The sequence below is a fragment of the Cottoperca gobio genome, chromosome 17 (genome assembly GCF_900634415.1).
Source record: "Cottoperca gobio chromosome 17, fCotGob3.1, whole genome shotgun sequence".
Lineage (NCBI taxonomy): Eukaryota > Metazoa > Chordata > Actinopteri > Perciformes > Bovichtidae > Cottoperca > Cottoperca gobio.
This window is the reverse complement of record NC_041371.1, coordinates 11,449,234-11,462,864: the sequence shown is the minus strand read 5'-3', so window position 1 is coordinate 11,462,864 and position 13,631 is coordinate 11,449,234. Positions and strand designations below refer to the sequence as shown.

Sequence of the window (13,631 nt, the reverse complement as noted above, 5' to 3'; positions counted from 1 at the left end):
TTAGTTTTTCATTCAAAAAGGGCAAAGAATGCTGTTATCTTCATGCTTCTGTTTTATATCATATTAAACTGAATGTCTTTGGGTTTTGGACTGAAAGAACAAGACATTTAAAGATCGCCTTGGGCTTTGAGACATTTTTCATTATCGTCTAACATTTTATAGACCAAAGAATTAATAGATTAATTAGCTGTCCAATAATTATATTTGCCTTTGAATTGTAGTGGAGCAGAAGTGTAAAGTGACGGGCAATTTGTGTTTTATACCTTAACACCACACCTGACAAGTCCTCTTAGCTGTTTGCTATAAAGCATGGCGCCTCATGGATTAATACGTTGCTGCCTCTGTGAGAGCAGCTCTTGATTCACTGTCTGTCTATGCATTCGTCTTTGTAGCTCTTTCCTCTCTCTCTTTCTTGCTCTCTGTCTCTTTCCTACCTTCTTGGCAGAAGGCGATGGCGTAGTCCATGACCCAGCTGACCAGAGCCATGAGCAGACCCAGCAGAATGAGGAAGATCCAGTCCTCCCCCACCCGCGAGATCAGGAACTTCTGGCAGCGAGACGCACACACTGAGGGCACAGAGACAGAAGGAGACAGATGAACAGATGAAAAGTTCAATTCTCTGAGATTAATCTTTAAAGTGAAAAGATATTTGTGGGTGTGAGACTAAAAAGAACCAGCTGTGTCAGAGGGGAAGGAAAAGAAAGAAACAAATATGTAGTGACAGAGGAGAAGGAAATAAATGGAAGGATTCAGGCCATGAAGCCAAAGCTAGTACATCTCAAACACAAAGTGTTTTATACACTGTAATATATTAAGTACATTTACTTAATAACAATAATAAGGAAACACAAAATAAATGGAAAAGATGAAATACAAAATAGGTTTAGATAGATGTCCAGTTACATCAGGCCAGTATAGACAGTGTTCAATGAGTGGGGCTGATACATAGGAGTGATCAATGTACAATTGTCAGGTATTTAATTAACCAGATTAGCCAAACAGGTAAATTAAGTGTATGGTTATTTGAATCTCTAAATGGTCTCTCAATTTAAAATATGACTTGTTCTATTCCTTTGTTTCAGCTCTTTGATGAATAGTAACTATGCTGTTTCTCCATGTTTAGTCTGGACCGCAGACCGCTACCAGATTAGAGGTTTTATGTGGTAAAATGTCAGAAATGTATTTTGGTCCTAAACTATAAATAGATATATAAATATTCTATTATATTCTGGTAGCATCATTCTGAATTAACTGAAGTCTCCGTAAAGTTATTTGGGGGGCATTAAAAAGTGAAAAGACCATAACATTGGTCTAACCTTGTGTGGACAAGGTTTAATCATTAACCAATCTTCTGACTCATGCTGTGTGAATAAAGGTTTCACATCGAAAACGAAAGAAGAAGAATGGTGTATTATAGAGACAATGAGTAGAGTGGACAGAGAGATGTAATCTATTTGTGCAGCGCGGGTGAGCCGTGGAAGAACAATAACAAACAAAAGGAGGTTATTACATGTAGAATATGTTGAGTGAGAGCATCACTTTATCTTCATCCACCCCAAAATATAAAGAATACGGAGACAAAACATAGCTGGGTCACGGTTATAAATTATACCATTACATTATAATCCATAACTCTGAGTTAGGTCAGCTAAAAGAAGCATCTCTGGACTCATTTCTTCTTTCTTGTCTGCGTACTCTGCCAGAGTCTGGAATTCCCTTCAACATCCAGAGTATTCATAGATGTGCCCGTCCCAAGAGAAGCTAAAAATGTGCTACTAACACATTTTCCAGATCCATATTTCGTAAAAAGTCCAGACAATCAAGATACTTCATTTGTTAATGTCCTGCTTGGAAGTCATATAGTGACGTTCGCCATGAGGAAAACTTTCGTATTTAAGGAGAAACCGAGAGAGCAACAAATGCAATGACAGTAAAACAGGGTGACATGTGACATGTAGTGCTGCAACTATCAATTCATTTCATTACATGCTCCTTTGATCAAATGAACAAGGGCGTACATTTTACGTGACTCTCACATACACCTGCCATAAATACTCACTTGTACAACAACATGTGTATTGATCCACCACTGAAAATAGTCCCAACAAATGCCCTATTTACTCCTGTTTGACTGACGTTAGCTAAAAACGATAGTGCCCAGGTGTTTTAGGAAATTGCTGAGCCTTTTTAAAAAAGAAATGCGAGCAGTTTAAAAGGTTTACATCTGGATTAGGAACCTACAGGCTCGGGGCTGAGTGCCACAGACAAGGAAGGGCGGTCAGAGAGGGATTAACACATCGCTGGTTTTGTTTTTCTTGCATGTGATCTGTTGACAAAAAGAAAAATATAGAATATTGCCAGATTTATCCTTTAAGGCGGAGTTCCACTTTATAAACGGTCAAAGTTTCATTTGGACATTTTACTTATGGGAAGTTTCAAAAAGCTTTACAAATTAAAGAATGGTTAAATAATATAATATGTGTCATACTGTAAATCGAAGATACATTGGTATCCCCCTTATCCTTTACTTGTTTTAACTCTCATAATTGTACTTTTCACTATAAGTTACATGTGTGACTCTGCTGCTTGTACAATATGTTTCTAATTAGAGACAGAAGTAGTACTCTCGCTTCATGATCGTGTTCACAAATATTACAGACATGACAAACGATACACTAAATGAAAAAAGACAGACATTGCAGCAATCTTTCTGGTGCAGGATTCAGGTCACGGGGGTTGCTGAGTCTCCAGAGGGAGGTGGGACACAACTGTGTGCATGACAAGCAAGCTGCCCGGCAGCCGGGCCACCTGCTGGATGGTCAGTTGCCAATAGAGAACTTTGCACACAAACCCACTCATGTGCAGACAAACCCATCACACAGTGAACGCACACAAGTAAAAAAGAAACATGTCAAAGCGAAACATTTAAAGATAAATCTATCTGTGCAGGTTGGACTGCCATGTTCTTCACTGGATCCATCATTGTGGAGGTTTTGTTACAATGGACATTCCCATGTGGACGAAGCTGGGGAAATTGACATTCCCATAGCTTCTCTCTTTATTCTTCTCTCTCTCTCTCTCTCTCACACACACACACACACCCACACACCTCGTCTGGCTTCTGCACATACTTCCGTGTGCATCTTGGCTCGTGCTCACATCCGCAGGCTCAGTGGCGATCACAGATGTCTTCTCCTGATCCCGTTATAAAAATCACACCAAATGCCAGACATTTTCTCCACCTCTGCTAGTACATTGCATCACCTGAAGCCAAATAGCTGTAACCAGGAATAATACTAAAAATACACGAGAGTTTTCACCTATACACAGTACAAAAAGGTGCAAAGCCACTGGATGCATAACATGACATAATACATAATGACGCTTGAAGTTGATCTGAGTAACGTCAGCTTCAAAATCCCACAAAGATTCACTCTGTGAGTCAAAATAAACACAGTGAGGCAGTACATGTTTTTAGCTCTCCATCACCGGTAGCAGAGCCCTTGGCTGCATGTGTAGGCTGCAGTTACCGATCTGATCTGAGGCACACACTCGTAGTCCATCACCCACAGAGATGATGCTCCCACACAGATACATGAGAGGAAAACACTAAAAACTCCCATTTCCACCAAAATGTGAAGGTTCTCTCCTTACACATTACTCAACAAGAACACAGCAAAACCCGTCCAGCCTGAGCGTCTAAAGTCAAGTCTAAAAATACAAACACAGCTTGATCTACGAGCACACAGCACACAGACAGCGAGCACACAAATCACTCTGGCTCCTGATCTGAAGGTGATTGTTTAAATGGCTCCCATTATAGCGAGCGAGGCCAAGCTGATATAGCGCAGCTTTCACCTATGGTGCAATGTCTCGAGCTTTAATCAGATCACTAGTCACAAGGGTAAAAAGGCAGAATCAGATCCTGGAAAACAGCCATACTGGCTCCCTTGTGCAAACAACAAATTGCCTTTCTCTCCTTTTTCCTTTTTCTCACTTTTACTGAGCTTATTTTATGATAATAAGTGTCGGTTTATCCAAATCTGGAGGTGCAACTAACAATTGTAGTTCGAGAGAATTGAGCAAACTGTAACTACATTTCCCATAATTTAGGGGATGTAAACAGGATGTATAATGTCACAATGGATTCAATGCGTTACACTGTGGAATAAAACTTGAGCCCAGTTTTTTATTTTTGGCTGGTTTACATTTTGACAAATTGGCACCATTAAAAGTATGAATTAGCTATTAGTTTGTAATGAACCTATGGATGTACAAACAATTACCTCTGGATTTGCACCTGAAGAAAACTTAAAAACGTGGTTCAAGTTTCATCTACCACATGAATATAATGCAGGCGAGGGGAAATTCATTTGTGGAGCTCACAGCATTGACATTGCAACATGTCTTTCTAAAGCAGTGTCTTTGTTACAGTGGATAATCCCCAGACATCAGAGTGAATCGTTTTAGGGGAGAAAGTAGTTCTAATGTTTTAATTTAGGTGAACTGACCCTTTAAGAAATGCACTGCTGCTCTGTTGACTTGCAAATAATATCCCATATATATATTTCAGTACATTTCATAAATGAAGGTTGAATGAATAACAAATAAAAATAAGCACGTTTGGAGTGTGCAAACACACGCGCACACAATATGTGTGTGACTCCTTTATTGTGGAGTACATCAGTTCTGAAGTGGAACTCTCTTCTGGTGCCACTCCCTGATCTGCAGTCGTTTGGGAAGACTAGACATAAAATAATCTGACAGTTCAGATCAGAGCTCTGCTCACACAAAGAAAAAAACACACACACACACGCACACGCACACGCACGCACACACACACACACGCGCACACGCACACACAGTGGGCCACAGGCAACCAGCAGAGGGGGCTGTCTTTGTCTGACATTGAGACAGCCTTGTTGGCTGGAGGTCATTGCTCACATCAGTCCCATTTAATCTTGTTCACATCCTCTCCTGCTCCCTTGTGTCAGGTAGCTGTTCTGCTGTACTTTAAGGAGTCAATGTTTTCACACAGCTTTCACCCGTGCTGAAGTGCCACATCCTCTCTCTCTTTCTCACACACACACACACACACACACACACACACACACACACACACACACACACACACACACACACACACACACACACACACACACACACACACACACACACACACACACCAGATCCACTTTGTTTATGAGAATTAAACACTTGCATTGGTCTGACCTTCACAAAATGAACACTACCTGCACACTTTGTCCCTGCAAGCACACTCTGAAGAAGATTTTGGGATTGTTGCACGATCATCACTTACAATGGCACTTTGCACAAGGGTCTTTCTCATAGTCCAGCAGATCTGCAGCACGACTGCGAACAGCTGGTGTTCCTCCGCAGTCCTCCGCCATCCCGCACACCTCCATCACGTAGGCGGGCCGCTTCCTCCTTGGCATACACACCCAGCTCCTGGGTGTACCGCCCATACATCTTTGTGCATGAAAGAAAGAAAAAGACATATTTTATAGCTACAGGTGGGGAAAGTAGAAGGCAGGGAAAGAAATATCATAATACAGTGTTTGGTCACAGTAAAGATAGTCAGCTTGTGTAAACACACTGAGGTTCAAACTCACTGTCTGTAACTTCCAGCTTTTCTCAGATCTAACTCAACAGTCATGAAATTACTTCTTTTCAGACAGATGAGCAGACAATAAGCTCCACCTTGTCAGCTCCCAGCTGATTAACTCTGCAGGGCTGCTACACAATTGACTACTAACGACGAGAGGCGGAGTTCTCAGCAAACGACACATAATCGATTGTGTATAAAGCCTGAGTCAGAGCCTTAGGTGGTAGTGTTGCAGCTTCTTTGCAGTGTATACCTACTAATACCATAATGGAGCTTTTCAGGTGCCTGTTTAGTGTGGCTGTTGTTTTGGCTTTGGCTTGTGATGTTACTGCTCAGCATCCCTGGACTCTGCCGCTGCAGAAACACCAAACTACTCTTCCTCCTCAACCGATGACGGTTCTGCCACCTACAGCTGCCTTTGATAAATGCCAGGTGGAGCATGCTGACAAGATCCAGTGCGGGACTCAAGACATCGCTGCTGAGCATTGTGATAGCATAAACTGCTGCTTTGATGGCCGACAGTGCTACTATGGGAAAGCAGGTATCTGTGCTCAATTTCTAGTGTCTCTCAAACAAATGCTACGTAATGTCTGTAAAATATCTGCTGCAACTGAAAAATTCAATTGTGTTCCTCACCCAGTGACTGTGCAGTGTACCAGGGATGGCCAGTTTGTAGTGGTTATGTCTCGAGATGCCACTATGCCCAACATAGATTTGGATTCAGTCAGCCTGCTGGAATCTAACGACCCCTCGTGTAGCCCTGTGGGCGTCACTGCGGCCTTTGCCATCTTCCAGTTTCCTGCGACTGCGTGTGGCACTACACTCAAGGTGGTTGATTTAGTCTTTGCTTTAGTTAGTTAAAGTCTAAAATTAACTTTTCATACTATAAATTGAGACATGCTCGCCCCTGGCCCAACCTGAGAAATCAGCAAATGTTCACATTTGTGAAGCTTGAAACTGTTTGCTGTTCCTTCATTAATGAATATTTTCTCACTTTCTTGTGTCTTGACTAATTTGAACAAATGTTTTTCCTCCTGCAGGAGGAACGGGGTTACGTGGTGTACGAGAACCACATGTCTTCTTCATATGAAGTAGGAATTGGACCCAGAGGCTCTATCACCAGGGACAGCCATTTTGAGTGAGTTTGTGTAAAATGTTTTCCTTATTGGCTTTGTGGGGGACTGAGGTTTCCTTGGCTATAAAGTCTTCTGCTCTCTCCACACAGGTTATTGTTTCAGTGTAGGTATTCTGGCACAGCTGTAGAGTCTCTCGTCATGGAGGTGAATGCTGTTCCTCCACCAGTGGCTGTCGCTGCTACAGGTTCCTTCAGAGTGGAGCTCCGACTGGGCAATGGTCTGTGTCACTCAATGGGATGTGTGGAAGGTTAGTGTCACAAACTCCTAACTATGCTGACTAGTTAGTAAGTTGTGGGTTTTTTTTCCGTATACTAACACTGATGTTTTGATTTGCAGAAGTGGCAATGTATAGCTCCTTCTACTCTCAAGCCGACTACCCAATCACTAAAGTGCTGAGAGAACCAGTCTATGTTCAGGTGAACATCATGGAGAGGTCTGACCCAAACCTTGTCCTGACCCTGGAGCACTGCTGGGCCACATCCACCCCAAGCCCTCACAGTCAGCCTCAGTGGGACCTTCTGGTTGCTGGGTATATTTAAAAGATTTATTAACTTGTGTAACTTTCAGCAATTTGGTGTGTATTCTGTGTTAACCATGACCCTTGTCGTCTCAAGGTGTCCCTACCATGACGACCGTTACTTGACCACACTGGTGTCTGTGGATGCCTCCTCTGGACTTCAATACCCAACGCACTACAAACGTTTCATTGTCAAAATGTTCACTTTTGTGGATCAACACACCTTTTCTACTCTGAACGATATGGTAGTTATTCATGACACTGACATAAACCTTAAGTGACACTTTTAATTGTATTGTTTCCTTGACGAAATGTGCAACTTAAAACCTTTACAGGTCTTCATCCATTGCGCAACAGCTGTGTGCTATCCCAGCAACACCAACTCCTGTGAACAGCAATGCCAACGGCAACGTGAGTAGCTCAACTGTAAAATGTTTGCAACTAACAATTATGGCTTGTCAAACTTAGACTTTTGGAGTTTATCAATTTCATGACATTTAATGTTCCTGCTATAAGAGGCTGTCTAATCTGTGGCCTTTCATAACTTAAAATAAAAAAAAATGCCACATTGAGTGTACATTTTAAAATTGGGCAGGTGACAAAATCACTTAAGGAATCTGCCATGTATAAACGGGAAATGTTTCATGAGCTGAAATTGAAGACTGCTCCTCACTCTGGAGGCGCTTGAACCAGACTGTTTGGCATTTCTGCCTGACTCTTGACTTGCTGTTGCACTGTCAGATTATGAACTCGTCAAATCTAAGTGACTGATGCACTTTCCATCCTTCTCTTGCAGGAAGAGCTGTAGCTGCAGTGAGGAACGATTCCTCAAGTCAGAGGGCTATAATCTCAAGCGGACAGGTGATCCTGACTGAGCAGATGACATCCGCTCCCAACACCACATCAAGGAGATGAGTCTACTGGCAGCCCAATCTGAATTTTAATAAAAGCTCATGATAACAACTTGGTCTTGTCTAAAATGCTATTTGAAGGTCACGCTCTATACATTTTTTTTTTTTTTTTTTTGCTGAGGTAGTTTTTGTGCAGTCAAGCATGTAATGCAACCCCCTTGACTTGTGCTGAGAAATCACAAGGATCCATTACAATTTAATACTTTGCAGCAAGGCTAAATTTAACTGAAATCTAACTATATATATATATATATATATATATAATTAAAACAAAACTATCAGCTGTGAAATAAAAAAGTGATACTAGAGAATGTTGCCATTTAACTAGACAGTGCAGTTGTACAGTGGTATGAACATGAGTCAAATATTTTGCCTTCAAAAACCCTTTTTCTAGCATGCCACATTAAGATGAGCATCACAACTCCTCCAGGCGCACTGCTTTTCTCCTCATGTTCTCCTCACTCTTTATTTTTTGATAACAGTCCCTCTAGATTTCTCTGTATGCTACAACTTGCAACATCTTTGCTCACCACCTCCCTTTTTTGTCCCACTCCAACCCATCCACCCCCTCCCCTCATTGAGATGTGCATCACGACTCCTACAGACTCTCTCTTTCTGCTCGCATGCACAGGAGGTGCAGAGGGAAAGCAGAGCAGGCTTATAGGTTCAATCTGACGGGCAAGTAGAAGGACTATGCTGTCGGGGATGCTCATCTCATCCGCGCTAACCTGCTGTTATATACTACCATAAAATTTCTAAGGAATCAGCCAAGGTGCCAGCTGACTAACACTAACTGCTTCTGTGCATAAACATGTTTGACACTTCGTTAAAAATAGCTGTCAATTAACGCAAACTGGTGGATGCAGAGCAGATTGCGTGTGTGGCATGCTAAATATGGGAGTATGAAAGGAATTAAATATTATTCAGGCAAGACCGGGCTCATTAAATTAGACCGAATTATCCCCCTTGTTTCAAAGAATCCAGATCTTGTCTATTTTATTTCTTGCATTCAAATGATTGTGAAATAAAATCGTTGGCAAATTCTAATGGCCAACTTTTGATTTCAAGCCTTCTGTCTGCTTTTCTTTAGATTATCGAAGTGGATTCTGTTGAGTCTTGAAGCTGAAAGGAAAACAGATCTTTCAATCAGATCACACGGGGGCCTCTTCGCCACTTCTTGCACCCCTACTTCCGGCGTCCTTGCTCGTAACACACCCGTCTTTTAAACGCAGCGTTCAGCTTGATCTTAACTACATACCCGTATAGTTTCATGACTGCGTCTTGCATAATTGTGACCCTATTGCGTTGACATCTGCCCACATCCAGACAGACGTATAAACACCAGCCAATGTACTTAAAACTGCTTCTGTGGTAGATCCCGCTGCAGCAGGTGTCTCCAGGAGCACCTTTTGCGTCACAAGGTGAACAGTTTCCCCAATTAATAACCAGCCACATGTCACGGCTGGTAATTAAGGAGTGAAACTTAGTATTAAAGCTTTGTGGGGCTTATAATGCAAAGACAACACAACCTTCACACCACTGTGGTCAGCATAATTTCTGAAACTCAGTAAGGCTTTCAAATATGCAACAATGTTCTTTTATAATTGCTAGTAATTATATATTCTTCAGATTTTTGCCTTTGCTGAAAAGCAGCAGTTGAGATGCAGACAGGAAAGAAGATGCAGCAAGGTCCTGCAGCCAGAACTAAACCAGTGATGTTGCGATTATTTATTTAATACAAAAATCTAATTTTGCACAAGATTGGAAAAAAGTATTCACACAGAATCTGAAAAAACGACTGTTTGGAGGGCAGTTTCACTTCTTCATCCAAAGAGAATCAACATGGCTGTGTTAGTATTTACTAAATTAAATGGCCCACATCTGTCAACTTCTAAAAATATTGCCCAATGAAGAAATGCATAGAGGAAAGTTGCAGACTATATTTCTATCATTCCTACACTGGAAAATTAAAATCTATTCACAGCCTCAGTGACTTCCAACTTTCTTACTGAATCTTATGAGTTGGCAAACACATTTTCATGTGCCCACACATACAGTATAGACACAAAACCGACCACCAGCACCAGACAAACACCCACATAAACGAGGCCTGTGATTCTTTCTTTGGCCTGTGTGAAAGTAAACACTGGCCATCTGCACCACGGCCCCCTGGGAGAGCAGCAGGTGGGACCCTGTGGGTTAAATGAGCTGTTATCTGTAACCAGTTCACCTCCCACGTGACCAACTTCTGTATCTACATTAGTCAGTTTACCTCCCACATCACAACCCTCTACACTGATTCAACTCCCACTGCCTCCCACAGGTTGCTATTGACTGGTTTGTCATAGACAGTAATACCCACAGAGAGTAGAGTTCCAGTGCAAAACATTTTCACATGGGGAAAAAAAACACAAATTGGTGTGAAAAGATGAAAGGCAATCCAATCCACACTCATCTAACTAATTCAATTGGACAATCGCAGACTGAAGATGCAGAACATTTACATTTTGACAGCTAACATGGCTGCGTCCTCTGTCAATCAATCAAATATAGGATTCACACAATTGTTGCATCAGTGTGATAAAACGCCTTCATTTGTCAGAAATGTAATTAAATGGATTATCCAGAAAAGGCTTCTTATTGTTATTGTATCTATAAATAAGTTTCTCAAATGAGTTTCCAGAAAATATACTATATCATGCTGATACCGTCGTATCAAATACCATAATAGAAGACTTATGGCTATCGGACATGTTGTGTATATGTTGGTTGATAAGTAACATGAAATTGAAGAACTGAAATTCAAAACTAGGTTTGAGGTCATTTAGAAAACCTTTAAATACTTTGTCCACTTTGACGTACTTCATCATTACCAGCAATTACTCTACAGCGCTACTTACTGCACAAGTCCACCTACCGGATGAAAACTTTCAAGTAGAACAAAGAAAGCACTACGTGTCCACCAACTTTCTACTGCGTCAGACCCCCCACTTTACTGCTACATAACTCACTTTGCCGCCTTTCTCAGTCAGACTATGTGCAAGGCTTGCAACAGAAGTTCTTTATCATTCAGCTATTTCCACAGGCACTGCAGGATAATTAATTCATTGTTTGAAGACAGCAAGGACAAATATTTAACAATCTAATGATGAAGGCTTGAACACCTAAAACTCTCATCCTTGCTGCTTTTATTCTCTTCTTTTTTTGTAATGTGTGCGTGAGAGTGAAGAGACCCATCACTGCGGAAAGGAAAAAGGATGTTTCAAACCCTTAAACTCCTACATACTGTTGTGGTGGTGTGATTACTTAAACGCCTGCTGTGTGTGTGTGTATTGATGAGACCGGGGGAATAACAGGAGGACTAAAGCACTCGGGCTAATCTGAGCCATGCAGCCTCCGGGGCCAAGATTGAAAATTGAATTAAGAGTAGGAAGTGACACATTTGACTCACCCCACAGTCTACATTTGCATTAATATAGGTAGAGGCGGCTGCTTTTAGAGTAGTTACCTATGAGTCAGAGCTCTCACACACATACAGATGGTGAAATAAACATGGAAAACCTTGATGCTGTCGAGCAGACCCTGTGCACCCGGATAAGTGAAAATACACCAACACACACTCATCATCATATTAGTAGAAAGCAGCGCAAAAGATGGGGGAGGGCTGTGAAAGAGAGGGGTGATGTCAGAGAGAGTGGAGGATCAAGCTGAGAGAGTGACATCTTGTCAGAACAAGACTTGAAGGGGGGAGCTGGTTGTAAAATGAGAGTTACCGGCAGTCAGAACAGGGAAATAAACACACTGAAAGTGTCTGTGGTTTTGTGAACATAAACCATGCACACCATTAAGAAATGGCAATATAATTTCCCGCCCCTGTGGTGGTATATACATTTTAAGTACTTACGTTTTCAGCGCTGTACTAAAGTACACTTTTGAGGTACTACAGTAGATCTATTTCATGCTGCTTTGTATTTCTATACTTATATTCTCCAATACATTTGAATGTACAGTGCTTCTATTCACAGCGCTTCTCAAACACAGATGGCACCTTCCATCAGGAGTTGGGGTCAACATAGTCTTGCTCAAGGTCACGGCGACATCGAACCACCAGGTCTGTGATTAATGGACAACCTGTTCTACCCGCTGAGCCACATACTGTATGTTCCCCATTTCAGAAGAAATCAAGAAGGTTTTATTCTATTACACTTACCTGACAGAAGAGATTATTCGATTAATCGATCAACATAAAAAAAAAAAATTGGAGACTATTTTGATAATTGATTAATTATGAATAATTTTCTTTGTCTTATATGATAGTAAACTAAATATCTTTGGGCTTCAGACAAGACAAGAAATGTGAAGCTCCGTGAAGTTGAGATCAGCGTTTTTCATTACTGACATTTTGTAGACTACATTTTTATCTTTTTATTAATTAATCAAGAATAAATAACACACATACAAAACATATAGTAATTTTACTAAATATGATGCTAGAATAAACTAGCTGACAGTATATCAAGTTAAAATGATTTCCTACTGCAGCATTAAAAGGTTGCTAACATGTTAATGTGTCTATATTACTAATAAGTCAGTAATAATACGACAATAATATAATATACAAAATGCTTAAAAAGGGCTGTTCTGCATAAAGAATATTTTATTGATAATACTTTCATACTGTTACTCAAGTAAAGGATCTCAATACTGTTTATTTCACAATACTACTTATTATTATTTACTTATTCATCCTCTGAGGGTTTTTTATAACAATGTGTACAAGTATATTGTATCTTGGCAGTTAGCTCTTCGATACTTTTAACAGTCAAATAAATTGATACGTATTATTTTTGTCTGCAGTCTCTGCAGTGGGCCGTTCAGTGACGCGCAGGTAACAGCACTATTCGGAAGTGACAGGAGCTGAAATGGACTCAAGCCAGCGTTTGTGTGGGAGAAACCGACAGAGTGCTGACTCTGAGGAACCAGACCCCCCCTTTAGAGACAGCGCTTTTGTGTGAGTGCGAGTGTGCCAGTGACAGAGAGAGATGCTGAGATACAACAGAGATGTGTATGAAAGTCAAATTCTATTCACAGAGTTTTCTTCATAAAGCTTCTCATTGGAGCTGCACCAAATGGTGATGAGATGTACGGTAACACTGATTAATTACAAAACACAGAACAATCATTAAAAGCGATGGAACCACAAACAGCATGCTCATGTTTACCAACCCATGTCTGTGACTCTTTCCACCAAACGATACAAAAGAGAAGAGGGAGGCAACAGATCTCACAGTCCAGTTTTGTGTGGACAGAGTTCTCGCTCACTGCTGTTCAGGAGACAATCTGTGTTTGCATGTGCAGTCTTAATACTTTGTGTGCAATTCTATCCATTCTAAAACATTTTTGTAGCTCAAAAAAACAGAATTAATACATTTGGGCAAACC

General features: G+C 41.0%; 2 protein-coding genes across 2 annotated transcripts in view; one reads left to right on the top strand and one right to left on the bottom strand.

Annotated features, from left to right (window-relative positions):
* Positions 1 to 13,631, bottom strand: part of clcn2a (chloride channel, voltage-sensitive 2a) — a 32,376-nt gene that overhangs the window by 17,989 nt on the left and 756 nt on the right. Inside the window, 3 exon segments of the mRNA XM_029452723.1 lie at positions 435 to 566; positions 5,321 to 5,381; positions 5,383 to 5,490. Of these exon segments, the coding sequence (XP_029308583.1) occupies positions 435 to 566; positions 5,321 to 5,381; positions 5,383 to 5,490 (301 nt within the window).
* LOC115021988 (zona pellucida sperm-binding protein 4-like) lies at positions 5,835 to 8,242 on the top strand. The gene is made up of 8 exons (XM_029452764.1): positions 5,835 to 6,167; positions 6,267 to 6,454; positions 6,667 to 6,764; positions 6,852 to 7,009; positions 7,099 to 7,291; positions 7,377 to 7,524; positions 7,615 to 7,690; positions 8,076 to 8,242. The coding sequence occupies exons 1-8, from the start codon at positions 5,894 to 5,896 to the stop codon at positions 8,192 to 8,194; spliced, it is 1,254 nt and encodes a 417-aa protein (XP_029308624.1). The 5' UTR covers positions 5,835 to 5,893; the 3' UTR covers positions 8,195 to 8,242.

Excerpts from the sequence above, each read along its gene's own strand:
- LOC115021988 (XM_029452764.1), top strand. The coding sequence starts at position 5,894 with ATGGAGCTTTTCAGGTGCCTGTTTAGTGTGGCTGTTGTTTTGGCTTTG. Across the intron at positions 6,168-6,266 it reads GTGCTACTATGGGAAAGCAG|TGACTGTGCAGTGTACCAGG; the intron begins GTATCTGTGCTC and ends TTCCTCACCCAG. Across the intron at positions 6,765-6,851 it reads ACCAGGGACAGCCATTTTGA|GTTATTGTTTCAGTGTAGGT; the intron begins GTGAGTTTGTGT and ends CTCTCCACACAG.